Source organism: Paralichthys olivaceus, chromosome 4 (genome assembly GCF_024713975.1).
Source record: "Paralichthys olivaceus isolate ysfri-2021 chromosome 4, ASM2471397v2, whole genome shotgun sequence".
In the NCBI taxonomy this organism is placed as follows: domain Eukaryota; kingdom Metazoa; phylum Chordata; class Actinopteri; order Pleuronectiformes; family Paralichthyidae; genus Paralichthys; species Paralichthys olivaceus.
This window is the reverse complement of record NC_091096.1, coordinates 650001-667646: the sequence shown is the minus strand read 5'-3', so window position 1 is coordinate 667646 and position 17646 is coordinate 650001. Positions and strand designations below refer to the sequence as shown.

Here is a 17646-nt window from a genome sequence, read left to right as displayed (position 1 = left end):
TACGTTCCCCGACTAAAGTCCAGGGGATGAGGCGAGTAACGATAAATAACCCAGAGGAAAAGAATCAAGGGCAACGGATGAGTGAACAAAAATAGTCATTAATTTTTATATTATTAATTTATTAAAAATGAAGTGAGGCCACACCGACTAACTGACACACCGTTTAAAGGTTCAGGGTGTAGAATTTAGTGACATCTAGTGGTGATGTTTCATGTTGCATTATTGCATATTGTTTGTCCAGTTTGGACGTCGGTAAAAACATGGCGGCCTCCACAGGGATGACCCCCCCCCCCCCCCCCCCCCCCCCCCCCCCCCCCCCCCCCCACACGTCTGTTCCCTCACATTTACTGCTTCTGTTGAACTTCAAGTTCTTTGCTTTGACTGTTCGTTAGATCAAGATCGTCTCTGTCGACAGATCCATGTTACAATAAGATGATAAATTCAAGTCAGGACAGGTGAGGCTCATCAAGTTCATTCTTTTATTCACCACAGAGAACACTGAGAAGACAATCACCATGTTTCTTCATCATTAGCAAAGTTAGAAATAAAGTTATGCTTAAAATTGATTTCAGGATGAGCCCTTACAACAAAGTATTTGTAATTTGTTCTGCACAGTGTCAGGAAACAAAACCACCTACAACAGATTGAAGTTTATAGTCTGAGCGCTAATCACAGCCTCAAAAAATGTGTCTTCCTGATTCTCATCATTCATGGACAGACGGACAGATTTAAAGCTTAGTTTTTTCTACTCTATGTCTGAACTCAGACATTTACGTCCCACAAATCTGCAACATGAACAAGTTGTTGATGGCACCGGCCTGACTGCTTCAGAATCTCCAACTGATGACTGACAAACCCAGCTCCTTGCTCCCGTTGGAACTGACACTCCTCTAACAGCTTGTCCACTGACATCTCCACCCCTGAGGAAACCAGCACCAGGTGACCACATGTGCTTTCATCACTGATCCAGCCCTCCAGTGCAATCTTAACAGCTGTTTGGTTTAACGCATAGAAAGTCAGGATAACTCTGTCCGGGAGGATCTGGCAGTCAAATGCCAGTGGGGACCCTAATCCTAAGTACAAAACATCTGTGGCGTTGTCCTTTGCACAGTTGTCAATGGTGACTGAGCCACGATGGAAAGCCACCATGTAGATGTCGCTTCCGTCCCCTCCGACCAGGTGATCGTCACCAGTGGACACCAAGATGTCGTTGCCATCCGAACCTTTGAGAAGGGAACTTTCGTAACCAGACAGCAAGATGTCAGAATAGATGGTGCCAATCACAGTCTCCACGTCCTTCAATACGTCCCCTTCAGCATCAGCATAGCGACCTTGTCCAGTCAACAGGTTGACATAAACTCCTTGACCTTTTTCATGATCACCCCGGTACAGAACTGTGTCTCTGCCAGGACCTCCGTCTATTAGATCTGCTCCTGGTCCAGGAATGAAGACGTCGCTGCCAGAGTTTCCCATCATGGTGTCATCTCCATCCTCGCCATACAGAGTATCGTCTCCTAACCCCCCAATCAGGATATCAGTTCCATTTCCTCCTATCAGTGTGTCATCTCCTGGACCTCCTTCCAAGGTGTCATCCTTCCACCCACCAATTAGCGCATTGTCTTGATCGTTACCTGCGACGTCATTGGACTGGGAGGGGCAACCTTGCACAGTGCGGACCTTTGACAGATTTTGCCAAGAGCCGAGGTTGAGACGGCAGTCGGACTGCGACTGTGTCAGAATCACTTTGAAAGCCTCCATCTCAAATAAAGGGACTTCTTCAGTTGAGTTCAGTGATTTCAATTTAAAAAAGACGCCGTCAGAGCTCTGAAATTCCAGATGCTGGTTTTGGTCACTGTCATTGTAGCTGATCAGTGTGAATCTTAATTGTTCCCCTTTTGTTGTGATTGTCACATTCAGATCTCCTCCTGATGATGAGTCCAGGCTAACTTGGCCGCCATCGACAAAATCCATGTCAATCAACACGGTGTCGATTTCCTGGTGGTTTGCAAAGTTATCGATCATTAAGTTGTCTCCATATCCCTGTTTGATGATGTAAGTGTCTTTTCCTTCACCCCCAGACATCAGTGCACCCCCAGTGGAGGGATCGAGCAGATTGTCATTCTTGTTCCCAACCATGATGTCAAAACCTGAGGAGCCAAACATTTCTTTCACTGAGTCAACTTCATCCATTACCATCACTTTGCCTTGGAGGCCACAGAAGAGCTTCTCCTTTGAATTCTTGCTTGTATATGTGAAACACTCTTTCTGGTAAAGTGCTTCAGGTTTCTGGTTTCTGTAATCAACGGTAATGGGGAACATTAAAGTCTTAATGTCTTCACAGCTGCTGATGTTGGAACTCAGTCCAGCTGTTATTCCATCACTGGTCTTGATCTGCAGGTGCTGATGATACTTTGACTCAAACCAGGAGTTTAAAACAACATTTTCTCTGCCAGATACAAAGATGGTGATGTTGCGTACATCACAAGTGCATGTTATGTTCTGATATTGGTCTTTAATGAAGAGAATGTCCATGACTAGATCTGGTGAGAAGTTGCTGATGTATTTAGTTCCTTGGCCTGGTGTGATAATGTACCAGTCCTCGCCTCCTCTACCCTGAAGGTGATCATCACCTCCTCCTGGGAAGAACACGTTGTGGTCTTTGTTCCCTTTGATGTCATCGGAGAACTTTGACCCACGGACCTCTGTCACACTTTCAAAAGCCTCCGAGTCCTCAAGGTCCACCGACAGAGGAGACGTGGCCTTGCTGTAATCAATAGTGCAGCTTTTAATGCAGCGGGTGAATGTGTGAGCATTCAGACAATCAGCCTTGTGAGCTGAGACTGTAAAAGAGATCATGTCGTTTGTGATGAAGAGCAAGTGTCTGTCATTTGGTGATCGGAACCAGTTCAGTAAAGTCACGTTAATGGCTGTAGTCTTATGGAAAGCACTCAGAACAACATTATCACCTTGTACTGTGACTCTAAAAGTCTTAAGTTCTGCTTCTATTATGGCCGTGTCTGTTTCAGTGTCTTTGGAGTAATTTTCAATCACCACTGGAGAATGATTTCTACCTTTCACCATGTAGATGTCTCCTCCTTCACCACCAGTCAAATGATCTCCACCTCCTCCTCCATCCATTAGATTCTTCTCTCCATTTCCAATGAGCACATCATCAAACTGAGAGCCGAAGATGTTTGTAACTCGACCTAAAAGTGGCTGTGATGCGTTCACAATTTCACCATGTTTCTGAAACATCTTGTTAATTCCTCTGGCCACAAGCTGAACAGAAGAAATCACGGTGGAGGAAACCTCGAATAAGACTCCGTCTCCTGACATCATGTTCATATGACGATACAGTTCTCCTGAAAACCAGTTTTGAATGGTCACGGTGTGGTCGCTCTCATACATAAACACAACATGGTTCCCAGATTTAGACACAGAAATGTGACTGTAGTCAACAGTGAAGTGAAGAGTGTCGAGAGCTTTAGACGGATCGTAGTTGTTGATGATTGTTTTACCTCCGTTGACAGGAATGATGTATGTGTCGCTTCCACCAGCGCCTTCCACGTAACTTCTCTGTGGACCGAGGAAGAATACGTCATCGCCTGGTTCCCCATAAAGCTGATAATAGTAAGTCAACATCAGCTCAATCACGTGGTTGTCCTCGGATTTATCAACTGCAAAAAAGCGATTAGGATCTCTGTTTCCCTTGTAAATTCCAAATCTTGACTTAGACACCGCTTCATAACCAGAAACCACTGTCACAGAGCCAGCTGGTATGAACATGAGTATTTTTTTCCGTAGTGTTTTATACTGTAACTCATGTGACTCTCCAAGGCCAAGAATTATATCATTGCTTCCTTGTGTGTCGATGTCCCAACACTTTTTCCCAAAAGTCTCATCACTAGATACGAAATAGTTCATGCAGAACGTAGACTGACCCTGATCAGCAAGGCAGAAGTCAATACCTCCTCCGTTCCAAGAGGAGCTACTGCTACTAAAATCAATGGCCCTCGTTCCACCCTGTTCCGTTATAACTGTGTAATATTTTCTATAGTCGGATATCTGCTCAACAAGTTTGTGACCCTCCTGAATCTCATCATAATGCCAATTGTAAAACACACTAGCCACATGAATTGTGAAATGGAAAAGACCCTTCGCAGCGCCAACAACAACAGCCCCCAGTTTATCCAGAACTCCAGCGTCCGTGGGGAGACTGTTGAGTTCGTTCTCTACGCCCATATAAACATCATCAGCGACCATCCGAACCACTGATAAAGCCAGGTTTATAGGCATGATGAATGGAGCCAGTTCAGGCTGAGCCAGTTCAACAACATCCAAAATAATCATACTAGCATCGAAGACTGCATCAATCCCCCCCAGTGCACCCCCCCTCTCTATATCTTGTTCAAGACTGTACAGCCCAAATCCAATCCCCACTATAGGTAGAACTGTCATGGTGCCCTTCATCGCAGGACTTCTCATGATCGTCGCTGCAGCTCTGGCGACTCTTGTCTCTGAAGACAGAGCTTGTCTTGCAATAAGAGACATCGTCATAGCTGTGACTCCATGAGCTGTTTGCAAAGCTCCCACTGCACCAGCTGTGATGTCCCCCTGTTCAAAAGCATCAACAGCTCCTTTCATGCCCAGCAGGAGGCCGAGTGTCCCGACAGCAGTTCCAGTGTGCTCTACATACTTGTTGACTGGATGGGAGGGTTTTAAACCCTCCATGTCATGAGCTGCTGTGTCAAGGCCCTTTAACACATTTTCCTGGTGGCGTAGACTCTCTGGAGATAACTCGAACCTGAATTCAACAGGTTTGGCTTCAGCATCCTTTGACACCAGCTCACATATGAACTGTCCCTTTTCTATTCTGGCACTACCCTCCCTGAGCTGCAGTCCCTCCAGAGTGTCACCAAATCTTTCCTTCAGCTGGCTGTGGATTTCTTCAGCGAATGACGCAGATGCCCTTGAATAATAGGATTCCAGTTTGAAGGAGTTTTCCAACTCTGAGGCAGATTTTAAGTCTTGCGATGTTACGTGGTCGTCATCGTATCCTCCTAAGGCACCAGATGCAGGAGGTTCTCCATCATCTCTCGATGAGATAAGTTGCCTGGTATTTTCTTTGAAATAACTGTAATCTTTTAAGAATGCTTCTGTTTCTGAATTGTCATGTAATATTTTTAAATCTTTCGAGATGGTAACCATCTTTTGTTGTACACTGATAGGAGCAATGGCTCGCTCCCATGTTGTGAACATGTGAGCTTCCATGTCTAGAAGGCGAAACAGGTCCTTTCTCAACTGTCCCTCTTCTGTGGGTTGGAAATTATTAAGTTTGCTGGAATCTTCATGTGTTGCTGAGCCACTGAATCCACGACTGCTTGGGTCAATCCAACTCCTTCCTCGTGCCATTGGGTGTTCATCAAAAAAGAATTTCAGTCCAACACCATGGTATTCTGTATTTGGGCTTTTTACCATATCCAGAGCCATGAGACTCAGAGGAAATGTCCGGAAATTTCTGGCAGATTCAGATATAAATGAGGCTGTGAAGTATGTGGTGAACCAGGCCTCAGCGGAAAGATGTAGGCCAGTTGGGTGCTCTCCCATCAAAGTAGCTTCCACATAATTTATGTATTTCTCTGCTGGCTTTTCAATGTGACCATCAAAAATATGTGTTTTCATTTGGTCGTATCTTTCTTTGCCGATCTGTTCAGTAATTCTTTTCTTAACTTCTTCAATTCTGTCTTCGTTTCCCATTTGATTGTTGTCGAGCTTTTTTCCAACTGGAAAAATGTACAGATTTACAGGATTAACTTGTAAGATCCAGTCATTGATCATCAGGTATGTGTGCTTATCTTCTCCTGTCTTTGCATAGTGACGGATGATGTTTCTCACATCTTTGCCTGATTTAATCTCATAACACTTGGAAAGAATGCCTTTTAGTTCTTGTTCATGCTCTATCCACCTTATGTCCTCAATATTATTATTATTTCTGAATTTCTTCCCAATTAAAAAGTGCATCTCCATCTGTTGCAAGTTTTGGAAATTGACTTTTTGTGGCAACGGCTGCTCAGCATGAAAGAATGCCCAAGTTTGAGCTTCAAGTGTATAACCAGAATATTTCAGTTGCTCTCGCCCCAAGTCTGAGTGAAACCCTTTGACAATGTTTTCATTTATAAAGTTCTTTGGAAGTGATGGCCAGTTTTTTCTGAATTTAAAAAAACGTTCTCTTCCTGTTAGTAAGTTTCTCTCATTGGTAAACACTGCCTCTCCTTTACTGCCAGGCTTGCTTCTAATAATTGCGTCTCCGTTTCTATCAAGGTTTGCCACCACTTTTGTGCTGTCATCTTTGTGACGCCATTTCAGTCCGTGTGGAGAGGTTTCTTGTGTAATTTTCTGTCCTGTGTGCCGGACCTGGAGCACAGCATCCCTCAGGTGCAGCTCTGTCTCAATGCTGGTCTTATGAAGCTCTCTCAGCAGGGTTTGGATGAATGCTTTATCTGATCCGACCTCACAAGCCACCACACTTGTTGTTTTGATCGTATCACTGACTCTGGAGGTCCTCTGAATAATTTTGGCCACATCTTGGGCTCCGTACCCAGACAGTCTCATCTCTCCTGAAGTGTCTTTGGCCCCGTGACCTACCAGCACCAGTCTGCTGTCCTCTGACAGAGGCACAAAGTCCCCATGGATCAGTTTCGGTCTTTGGTTTTCGTCCAGAGTGTAGACTGAGCTAACCTCTGGATGCTTCTCATAAAGAAAAGTTGCAGCTTTTCTGACCACAGGGTCGGATTCCATAATGATGATCTGCTGGTGGTCGTACTGTGTGGTGTGATCAACTGGTCTTTGTGGAATTCTGTAGCTGGAAACTGAGTCGGGTTGATCCATGACCTGGTAAAGCTGCTGACTCTTCTGGTTGGTTTCTAAGACTGCTTTGATTCCACGGATCTGAAAAAAGCGCATGAAGTTTTGCTGGAAGTCTGTGGACGTGCTTCCATTAAGGGAGAACACTGGAGCATCTCTCAGTGATGGTCTCAACATCAGCTCCGCAAGAGATGAGCCAGAAAACCCAGATACACTTTGTCCATCTTCTGAAACTCTTCCAAATATTTTCACTAGGGTGTAGCCGTCTGCTTCAGGTAAACAGGACTCATTGTACAGACAGTCTTTGCTGACTATTAGTGAGTAATGAGGATCCATGCTGTATTCCTGATGGACTCCGTCTTCTGTGGACTTTTCTTTGTCGGTCATGACCAGAAGTTTTTGACTGTAGCTGTGTGAGATGTCAGATGCACTGAGCAGCCAATCTTGTATCTTCTGTTCCTCAAAACTTTTCAAGAAGGTCTCAAAGTCCTAGAAAAATGAACAGCGTTAGTTTTCAGCTCTTTTATCGGATTCATCTGTTTCATATAATCTGGTACTTGTCACCATCACTCTGTTGAAGCTCCCTCCACCAGCCCTCATATCTCTGTGGGAATTTTGGTGTTGATAATTTGACTCAGACATCATGATGATTACAGAGAGGACGCTGGAGCTTCAGGACACTGGGTTTAATTCTGCTGCCTGACTTCAGCTCATCCTAACTCAGCTCTGCTGCTCGTTACACTTTCACCCCTTGTCCTTTTGTTCATTTGTTGGTTGGTTAGATTGTTTGATTTCCTCTAAACTTGGAGGAAGGACGAGACAGATTGTGGATTGTATCTGAGGTGGAGCCACTTTCTTCATCATTTGGATGTTTTTGGACGTTTTCGTTGTTTCTCAGGGACTCATTTTATCTTGATGCAGATAAAAACCTTGAACTTGTTGATTAAGATGTGGAAATATGGTGACAAATAGATTTAAAACCTGTAACTATCACTGATCATATGGATTCAATAGTGAATTAACATTTGTTCATGTTGTTCTTACTGACATTTGGGGTTTTTTCTATTATTATTCCTCCACAATGGAAACTGATTTCATTATCTGCATTGTGTTGTTGGCTTCACTGTATTGATAGAAATTCATGGAGTGTGTGAGCGTCACTGAGGGACCTTCTAGTTTTCCTCAAAAATTCACCAACCTGCTTCTTTTTCATGAAATACGCTGCAACGTTTTCACGCTCCTGAAATCCATCCAGCAAACTCATCGGGTTCTGGTCAAAGTTCAACCTGATGGAACATCAACATGTTTAATTCATCAACAGAGTAAATGACTCAGTTTTACAAAACATGCATCACACACACACACACACACACACAGACACACACAAACACACACACACACACACACACACAGAGACAGACAGACACACACACACACAGACACACACACACACACACACAGACACACACACACAGACACACACACACACACACACACACACACACGCACACACACACGCACACACAGAGACAGACAGACACACACACACACACACACACACACACACACACACACAGACTATAAAAAGCAAAGTACTAGAGGAGAAATATTTGCTGATCTAAAAGCAGGTGAACTATGAAAATGTGCTGAAAGCCTTGTCACCTGTTGACGTGTCGTTTCCCTCTCGTGTGACGACCCGATGCCCTGAAAACACATTCTGTTACATTGCTTTAGTTTTTCTTCAGATCACAACAGGCTGAACTATCTGGGACAAAATAACAAGAATCGATTCTAACAACGAATTATTCACCGATTCACAGGCAGTGAAAAAAAATTCTATCCCCCCGACAGACAACACGCCTTCTACAAACCAATCAGAGTCAAGTATAGGTAGACTCCGCCCACGTAGGTGATGACGACAGGACATGCGTCTGTCAGACAGAATTCTTTAATCCCTATTTTACAATGTGAAACTAAAACAGATCAAGTGAAACACGAAGCTTCAGACTCAGAGAGGAAACGCTGTAATTACCTGGATTTCTGGAGCTGCTCTTGCTGCATGTTTTCTCTCAGTCTGGTGAGGTGGTGCAGTTTCGCGATTTCGGGGCTAAGCTCCTCCCAATCCTCATCATTCAACTCTGCAAGATTCAAACACAGTTCACAATGTTAGAGAGATGTAACCCCGAGTAAAAGAATCATCAAGAATCTTATCACCGATGTTTGTTTAGTGTTTAACCAAAACGAGTTTTTCATAAAAAGTCAAAAGCTGCATCCTTCAGAGGCTGCATCCTTCAGAGGCTCCTTCAGAGGCTGCATCCTTCAGAGGCTGCATCCTTCAGAGGCTCCTTCAGAGGCTGCATCCTTCAGAGGCTGCATCCTTCAGAGGCTGCATCCTTCAGAGGCTCCTTCAGAGGCTCCTTCAGAGGCTGCATCCTTCAGAGGCTGCATCCTTCAGAGGCTCCTTCAGAGGCTCCTTCAGAGGCTGCATCCTTCAGAGGCTCCTTCAGAGGCTGCATCCTTCAGAGGCTCCTTCAGAGGCTCCTTCAGAGGCTCCTTCAGAGGCTGCATCCTTCAGAGGCTCCTTCAGAGGCTCCTTCAGAGGCTCCTTCAGAGGCTGCATCCTTCAGAGGCTGCATCCTTCAGAGGCTCCTTCAGAGGCTCCTTCAGAGGCTGCATCCTTCAGAGGCTCCTTCAGAGGCTGCATCCTTCAGAGGCTCCTTCAGAGGCTCCTTCAGAGGCTCCTTCAGAGGCTGCATCCTTCAGAGGCTGCATCCTTCAGAGGCTGCATCTCAAGAACGACTGCGTCACAGTGCTGTAACTTTTTAACATTTTTATTCAAACGAATAAAGTGTTTGTCCATAGCTCTGTTGCTCGGCGTCGGCAGTAAGGGCGGGACAAGCTGGTGATGCAATAAGAAGACCAAACCTCTCATTTGGGTTTTTGCCGGTGTCGGCTGTGGGACTGAACCCGTGACATACAAACCTGCATCACAACAAACATTCACGTCCAGAAAAATACTTGACACCCTGATTCTGCTGTCAAATATTGTTTCAGTCGTTTCTCTCAGCAATCACCGTTCTGACTGTGTCCCTGAGACGTCTGTTAAAGATGTGCTACATAAACGTACACATTCATAAATATATAAATGTACACATTCATGAATACATAAACACATATATAAGACAGCATCTACCAAGAGGGCGTCTGAGGGACGGCACCTCGCCGAAGCTGATAAACCAGAAACACATTTTTTCAGAGCTTCTCTCAGAAGGAAAACTTCACTCGTCTGTGAACATTCTGTCACTGGATCATGTTACAGCTCTTGTTTCTGATGGAATGTCTCTTACCGTACTCGGCGGTGAAGCTGGGGAGGGTGAGGAGGGTGAGGAGGGTGAGGAGGGTCAGAGTCCTCCAGGTCTGCCTCCGTCCAGCCATCACTCTGTTAAATATTGTCGACATGATTGTCAGCGATCAGGAATCAGCCTGCTCAGAAATCATATGACATCATATTATCTAATAAACTCTAAGAACTAATTCAGCGTCAGGATTCTAAACTGTTGTGATACACAAACTGACTCGTTACAGCACAGAGCTGCTGTAACGTGTAGCGCCAGAGTATTGTGGAAATTCCTGTTCGACTCACCTGAACAATGAGGATGCTGCTGTTCAGACGGTGAAGACTGAGCAGAATGCCTGAAGTCTGTGAATCGATCCCTGATGGAGAAATACACCTCTGATGAGCTGGGACTGTTTTTAGGGAGGAACCCAGAGGTGACGACTGAAACTGAATTTAAATCTACATGTTCCTGGTTCCCCCCCCCCCCCCCCCCCCCCCCCCCCCCCCCCCCGCCTGGATCACTGTCGCTTTATAAAAATCAAGCCATTATAATTATTGTGGAAGTTAAAACAGTTAAACAGCTCAGTCTTCTTCAGATGTCTCTGTTATGTTGGATTCGTGTTAAACTGTCGAATGTTCTCAGTCACTGTCTTCACACTGTCCATCGCTGCAGCTCCTCTTTCAGCCTCTGTCTCAAACACTTGGTTTCAGCTCCGGTTCATGTGACAGGATGTAACTTTAAAGGTCAAAGTCTCATTTGAGTCTCGAAAGAAAAAGTCTGAACCGACATTTTGCTGGTGGATGGTTGTCTGATCTTAACCTGCACTTTTATTTTCACGCTCCTGCTCATTTCTTTCCTCATTCTCGACACGTTGAAGGAACGACTCACTTCAGTTGTTTCCTTCTGTTCCATCAATGTCACATTTTTATCTTTCATCTATCTTTTGTCTTCCAGGAAGATAAATATGTAAAAACACACCAGTGACAGATCAGGAAGTTTTCTGAAGGGGATTTCCTGATAACAAAGTCACACACACACACACACACACACACACACACACACACACACACACACACACACACACACACACACACACACACACACAGACACACACACACAGACACACACACACACACATCACCATCACTCTGTTAAATATTGTCGACATGATGGTCAGCGATCAGGAATCAGCCTGCTCAGAAATCATATAACATCATATTATCTAATAAACTCTAAGAACTAATTCAGCGTCAGGATTCTAAACTGTTGTGATACACAAACTGACTCATCCGTCTCTTACTGCTGAAGTATGTTCGATGTCTGGAGCCGTGTTCACGTGTGGATCACAGAGGACATGAAAACATCGGTCTCCAGTTACTTTGATTTGGCTGCAACACAGTTTCCCCCTTAAACTCCAGAAGTGTGTCGTGGACTCAAACACTTCGCCCCCCCTCCATCAAAGTGTTGAGGAGATAATGATGAAATGTACATGTTTGGTTGAACTATCCCTTTAATGTGTGGATGGTGCGACCAACTGTAGGAAGACCTTAAAGCTTTTTGAAACGAGAATTCACCCACAGGCCGACAATCACCTAACACACACTGAACTGTGCTGTCGCTCCCTGTCGGAGGTTTTGACCTGAATCTCGTCTGTGGTGATGACAGGAGGAATCATCGCCGGCTTGTGAGTGTTGTATTAAGATAGAAAAAAATGTGGACTATTCCTTTAATGCAGCACGCTTAAAATATGACGATGGGTATAAAGTTTGAAGGCACAGAGCTGCTGTAACGTGTAGCGCCAGAGTATTGTGGAAATTCCTGTTCGACTCACCTGAACAATGAGGATGCTGCTGTTCAGACGGTGAAGACTGAGCAGAATGCCTGAAGTCTGTGAATCGATCCCTGATGGAGAAATACACCTCTGATGGGCTGGGACTGTTTTTAGGGAGGAACCCAGAGGTGACGACTGAAACTGAATTTAAATCTACATGTTCCTGGTCGTCACCATGGCCTTCATTTCTATTTTCACGCTCCTGCTCATTTCTTTCCTCATTCTCGACACGTTGAAGGAACGACTCACTTCAGTTGTTTCCTTCTGTTCCATCAATGTCACATTTTTATCTTTCATCTATCTTTTGTCTTCCAGGAAGATAAATATGTAAAAACACACCAGTGACAGATCAGGAAGTTTTCTGAAGGGGATTTCCTGGCAGAAGAAAACGGACAATCAGGAACCAACAGGTTCTGTAACTCTCAGATTCATGACAGGAGAATGTTCAGAATGTAAACCTGAGCAAACTGATGCAAACACAATGTTCAGGTTGTGTCGAAGCAACTTGTTCTTGGTTTCTGTTCAAATGTTTTTCATGAGCTTATCGAGTCGGATCTGAACCACAGACTGTAAATACAGACGGGCTGTGTCTCCACCTCCTCTGTAAAGAATATATTGATTATTGATCCTTATTGATCCCCTGCAATACTTCACCTGCCCACCAGTTGTCCCTGAACTTCACACTCAAGCAGAGTTTATGTGTTTACGATAACAAAGTCACACACACACACACACACAGACACACACAGACACACACACACACACACACACACATAGACACACACACACACACACACACACACACACACACACACATAGACACACATAGACACACACACACACACATAGACACACATAGACATAGACAAACACACACACACACACACATAGACACACACACAGACACACACATAGACATAGACAAACACACACAAACACACACACACACACACATAGACACACACACAGACACACACGCACACATAGACATAGACACACACACACACACACACACACACACAAACACACACATAGACACACACATAGACACACACGCACACACATAGACACACACACACACACATAGATACACACATAGACACACACACACAGACACACACATAGACACACACACACATAGATACACACATAGACACACACCCACACACACACACACACACACATAGACACACACACACAGACAAACATAGTTAAGGAGTCATGTGACCAAATCAAATAGAATACAACTGTGTGGATAAATAAGCAGGAAAATAAATATTATATATTAATCGACATAAAAAAAAGATCTGATTGTTCCAGAAATTCCGACTTTCCTGCAGGACGAGAACGCAGCATCGTCGTCAGGTGATGTTTGCTGTTACTAGGCAACAGTAACGGTCATCCTGCTCCACGTGCTCCGGTTCTCTCCTGTTTTTGATTTCCTGCCGGAGTTTAACGTGACGCATGTCCCGGGACACCGGGGATCCACCGGACCCGGGTCGGGCTCCGGTGGCCTTCGGGCTCCGGGCCGTGCCGCGGCTGTTCGAGCAGCTGCAGCGGCCGGACAGCGGCAGCAGGCGCCGGGCTCTGGCTTCTCTCTGCGGCCTGATGCTGGACCCGGAGCGGCTCCACCAGACCGTCAGCGGAGGTCAGAGTGAGAGAGGAGGCTCCTGTTACTCCTCCAGCTCCGGTTCAGATGTTCCTGTGCTCAAGTGACTGATCGTTATATTCTATTATTATCAGAAGCAGAATCATAAACCAGGTGCACACCACCAAAGAGCTCAGGACGATAAGTAACTGAACTAATGACTAACAACGATCTCATTCAAAGAAAACCTGATTCAAACCAGCAAAATACAGAAGTAAAAGTACTGAGAGAGAGTCATTATAGATAGTTTCAAAGTATTTCAACACGTTTAAATTCCTGTCAGTTACTCCGAGACCATATGTTTACTGATATGTCACATGTAATCACATTTAAGGGCAATTAGCAGAACATATATATATATATATGTATATGTATGTATATGTATATAGGGTTAGGGTTAGTGGAGGTATATATATATATATATATATATATATATATATATATATATATATGTACTGGTACATGTGACATATCAGTAAAGGAGTTTCCGTCATCTGCAGCAGCTCACACAACAGCTGACGTCACAGTGTCGCTGGATTCTCGGAGAGAATGAAGCTGAACTTTCTTTTGCACTTTGTTGAACTAACGTGATTTCCTTCTTCTGCAGGATTCCTGGAGCAGCTGAAGGTTTTGCTGAAGGATGAAGATCCGTCAGTCAGAGGAGAAACCTGCGAGCTGCTTCTCCTGCTGAGCGGCCACAGTGTCGGCAGGTAGACTGAGACAGGAATGAATATAATATAAACTCTGAACAAAACCCAACTGAAGATGTTGAAATATATAAATTATTCAAAATAACAATACATGGAAAAAAATTAAATGAACAACAGAAATTAATATTATACAGGACTTATAACAACAGTTTACATTATAATATATACCATAACCATATACAGTTATATTTCAATAGTATGAAGTATATATAATATAAATCGAACAGAGATTAGACAAAACAAAGTTTGATATCACAAAAAGTATTATTAGCTACTTACACAAGTAATATTACTATATATAAATATATGTGTGACATATAATCATGGACATTTGTTGAAGTACTTTGCATCATTAAAGAATATCCTGACATTTCCAGCAGGTGGCAGTATAACACCGTGCTGACGTCCAGCTGAACCGAAGCGTTTACAGAATAATAACAAAGTAATTACAGAGTAATAACAAAGTATTTACTGAATAATAACAAAGTATTTACAGAATAATAACAAAGTATTTACTGAATAATAACAAAGTATTTACTGAATAATAAAGTATTTACTGAATAATAACAAAGTATTTACAGAATAATAACAAAGTATTTACTGAATAATAACAAAGTATTTACAGAATTTCTCGGCGTTATTGGTTTAAAAGTCAGAGTTGATTTAAAAACCTTTTCTTTTCTTTGGGGTTTTGTTCGTTGAAGAAACATTTGAGAAATGAGTCATTTTCTTGTAGCAGAAACAAAAGAAGAGACAAACGTTGTTCTGTCGTGAATTCTCTGTGTTGGATCGTTTACATCCAGTTTGATTCAAAAGATTCTTCTTTACATGTTTGAGCAGATAAACATCAAACAACTTCATCTCTAGAATAAATGAAGGATTCAAGTGAATTAACGTAGTTTTTCTGTGTGAATTTAATAAAACACAACTACAGCTGATATTTACTTCATTTAAACAGTAAAGTCCACATATCTTCTTTCTCTGTAGTATAAGATCAGATAAACTTTACAGTTACACAGTAACGATGTTTGTTTTCTCCCTCAGGGAGGCGCTGTTCTCCTCCTCCCTCCTCCCCCCCCTCTCGGAGCTGCTGGACGACCACTCGTCTTCCTGCAGGACAAACGTCCACCGGGTCCTGAACCGTCTCGCCCTGTTGCCTGCAGGTATGCTCGCCCCCTCGCTGTCCGAGATCACGACGAGTATTATTATTATAAGTTCTCATATTTATCATATTTGCATTTATTCCTGTATTTATTCATTAATGAAATGACTTCTCATTAATGACGTATACACGTAGACAATAAGTTGTTTGTTTATTGTCTTTATTCTGTGAAGTTTCAGTCCTCCAGACTGTTACTGCTGTATTTATATATAAGTAAATATAAGAGCAGGCGATGAGCTCCAGTGTGGAGACGGTTTGGTTTGATCAGACCTGTGTTGTCCTTCAGGTGCAGATGCTCTCTTGTCTCTGGTTCCTAAACTGATGCTAAAGCTCAAAGAGGAGGAGGAGGAGGAGGTGCAGGTGCTGCTCCTCTCCACCCTCAGCTGCGTCTCCAGGCTGGACGCTCTTCCAGCTCTGTCCTCTGACGGCGTCTCGCTGTTCGGCCAAAAACTGTCCCACCTCTCGCCGAGCGTCCGCAGAGAGGCGGCTGCAGCCATGATGGCACTCAGGTAAAAACAAGGGCAGGCTTTAGATACTGATACAGCACTGACACTTCTGTCACGATGGTTGATGGTTGATGGTTGATGGTTGATGGTTGATGGTTGTGTCTGGTTGGTTGATGGTTGATGGTTGATGGTTGTGTCTGGTTGGTTGGTTGGTTGATGGTTGATGGTTGATGGTTGATGGTTGATGGTTGTGTCTGGTTGGTTGGTTGGTTCCAGTGTTCCTGAGGACGGGAAGCGGCAGGTGTGTGAGAAGGCGGTACTTCCTGTCGTGGTTAGGCTGCTGCAGGAGGAAGACGTTGAGATTCAGGCAAACGCTGCAGGAGTCATCATGTACACAGTGATCATCACTGCAGGTACACACACACACACACACACACACACACACACACACACACACACACACACACACACACATCACTTTAACTGTTCTCTGACCAATCAATGTTTGTCTACCAGCTTCATGTGTGACTCTAAAAACTACCCATGAGCCTCAGCTTCTGTGAATTAGAGTTGGTTGGTTTGACCTTTAGCTTCAGTAACTGACTGTTAAAGTCTGTGATTTTGTCAGTGAAATGCACCCTGGGAGTTGTAGTTGACTTCAGTTCAGACCCTCGTCCTCCTGCAGGGAAGCAGCAGTGTCTTGACCTGGATATCGTCCCTGTCCTCCTGCGCTTGCTATCCATCCAGAGACAGGAGGAGGATGAGGAGGCGGAGAGGAGGCCGAGGAGGAAGGCTCTCGTGGTGTACGCCCTGCGGGCTCTGACCTCGCTGGCAGAGGCTCCAGACGGCCGCCGCCTCCTGCTGGAGCAGCTCCCCGTGCTGAAGAGTCGGAGTGAGGCAACAGAGGAGGACGATGACATCCGGCGGGCCGCTCAGACCGTGGTCAGGGTCGTCACCTGGACCCCCTGAGACCCTGATGACCTCTGACCTCCAGATTTTCAGTTCACCTCAGCTGAGAAATAAATGACATGATGAACTTCATGGATTTTATTTATAACATGATAAAATAATTCTGAATTTCATATTTACATTTTTGTGACTGTGAATAAAGATGGACGACATAGCAGCTCCAAAAATGTCTCAGTCTCCCCCTGCTGTCTGACTGCAGTATAGCTCATAACCCCTCCTCCCCCATGTTAGCAGATGGGACATGAACCAAACTAAAAATCAAAGTAGACGTGAAAGATGTTTCTGTCATTTCAGCTCGTTCTCATCTCTCTGATGTTTGTTCAAGTGTTTCTCATCAGTTTGGTTGAATTAGTTATTGATGATATAGAAACAGACGTCATGATTGACAGCTGAGACTGACTCCTGATTGGTTGACAGATATTTTGGCTTCATTTTTGTAGAATGAGAGAAACTGAAGATGCGTCGTCCATCTTTATTTATGACGTGACCTTGTTCACCGCTCGTGACTGATCATACCTCACATATATTTCTTACCGTGAACACTCGACTCTTCAGCTCCGGTTCTTTAGGATTCACAGAACCTCACCGCTACAGTGCGTTTGCAGTCGAGTCGTTGTGATGAAGGTTCATCAACAGGACGATGCCCCCCCCCCCCCGGCTGTTTATAGAGTTTCCTCT

At 44.2% G+C, this 17646-nt stretch overlaps 2 protein-coding genes across 4 annotated transcripts; one reads left to right on the top strand and one right to left on the bottom strand.

The window, feature by feature from the left end:
• Nucleotides 1–465: 465 nt before the first annotated feature.
• Nucleotides 466–12818, bottom strand: LOC138407373 (uncharacterized). Of its 2 annotated transcripts, none has more exons than XM_069522907.1 (7): nucleotides 12034–12818; nucleotides 10508–10611; nucleotides 10212–10347; nucleotides 8897–9002; nucleotides 8527–8568; nucleotides 8063–8150; nucleotides 466–7353 (listed from the first exon to the last, which is right to left on the bottom strand). In XM_069522907.1, the coding sequence occupies exons 3-7, from the start codon at nucleotides 10321–10323 to the stop codon at nucleotides 763–765; spliced, it is 6939 nt and encodes a 2312-aa protein (XP_069379008.1). In that variant the 5' UTR covers nucleotides 10324–10347; nucleotides 10508–10611; nucleotides 12034–12818; the 3' UTR covers nucleotides 466–762. The 2 variants fall into 2 exon arrangements, with proteins under 2 accessions (XP_069379008.1, XP_069379009.1); XM_069522908.1 differs by having other exon boundaries at nucleotides 10212–10303; nucleotides 12034–12817.
• A 553-nt stretch (nucleotides 12819–13371) lies between these two features.
• Nucleotides 13372–17040, top strand: rsph14 (radial spoke head 14 homolog). Of its 2 annotated transcripts, none has more exons than XM_069522920.1 (6): nucleotides 13372–13681; nucleotides 14289–14391; nucleotides 15436–15554; nucleotides 15840–16062; nucleotides 16276–16412; nucleotides 16685–17040. In XM_069522920.1, exons 1-6 carry the CDS (start codon nucleotides 13498–13500, stop codon nucleotides 16966–16968), a joined length of 1050 nt encoding a protein of 349 aa, XP_069379021.1. In that variant the 5' UTR covers nucleotides 13372–13497; the 3' UTR covers nucleotides 16969–17040. The 2 variants fall into 2 exon arrangements, with proteins under 2 accessions (XP_069379021.1, XP_069379020.1); XM_069522919.1 differs by having other exon boundaries at nucleotides 13394–13681; nucleotides 16667–17040.
• The last annotated feature ends 606 nt before the right edge of the window (nucleotides 17041–17646 follow it).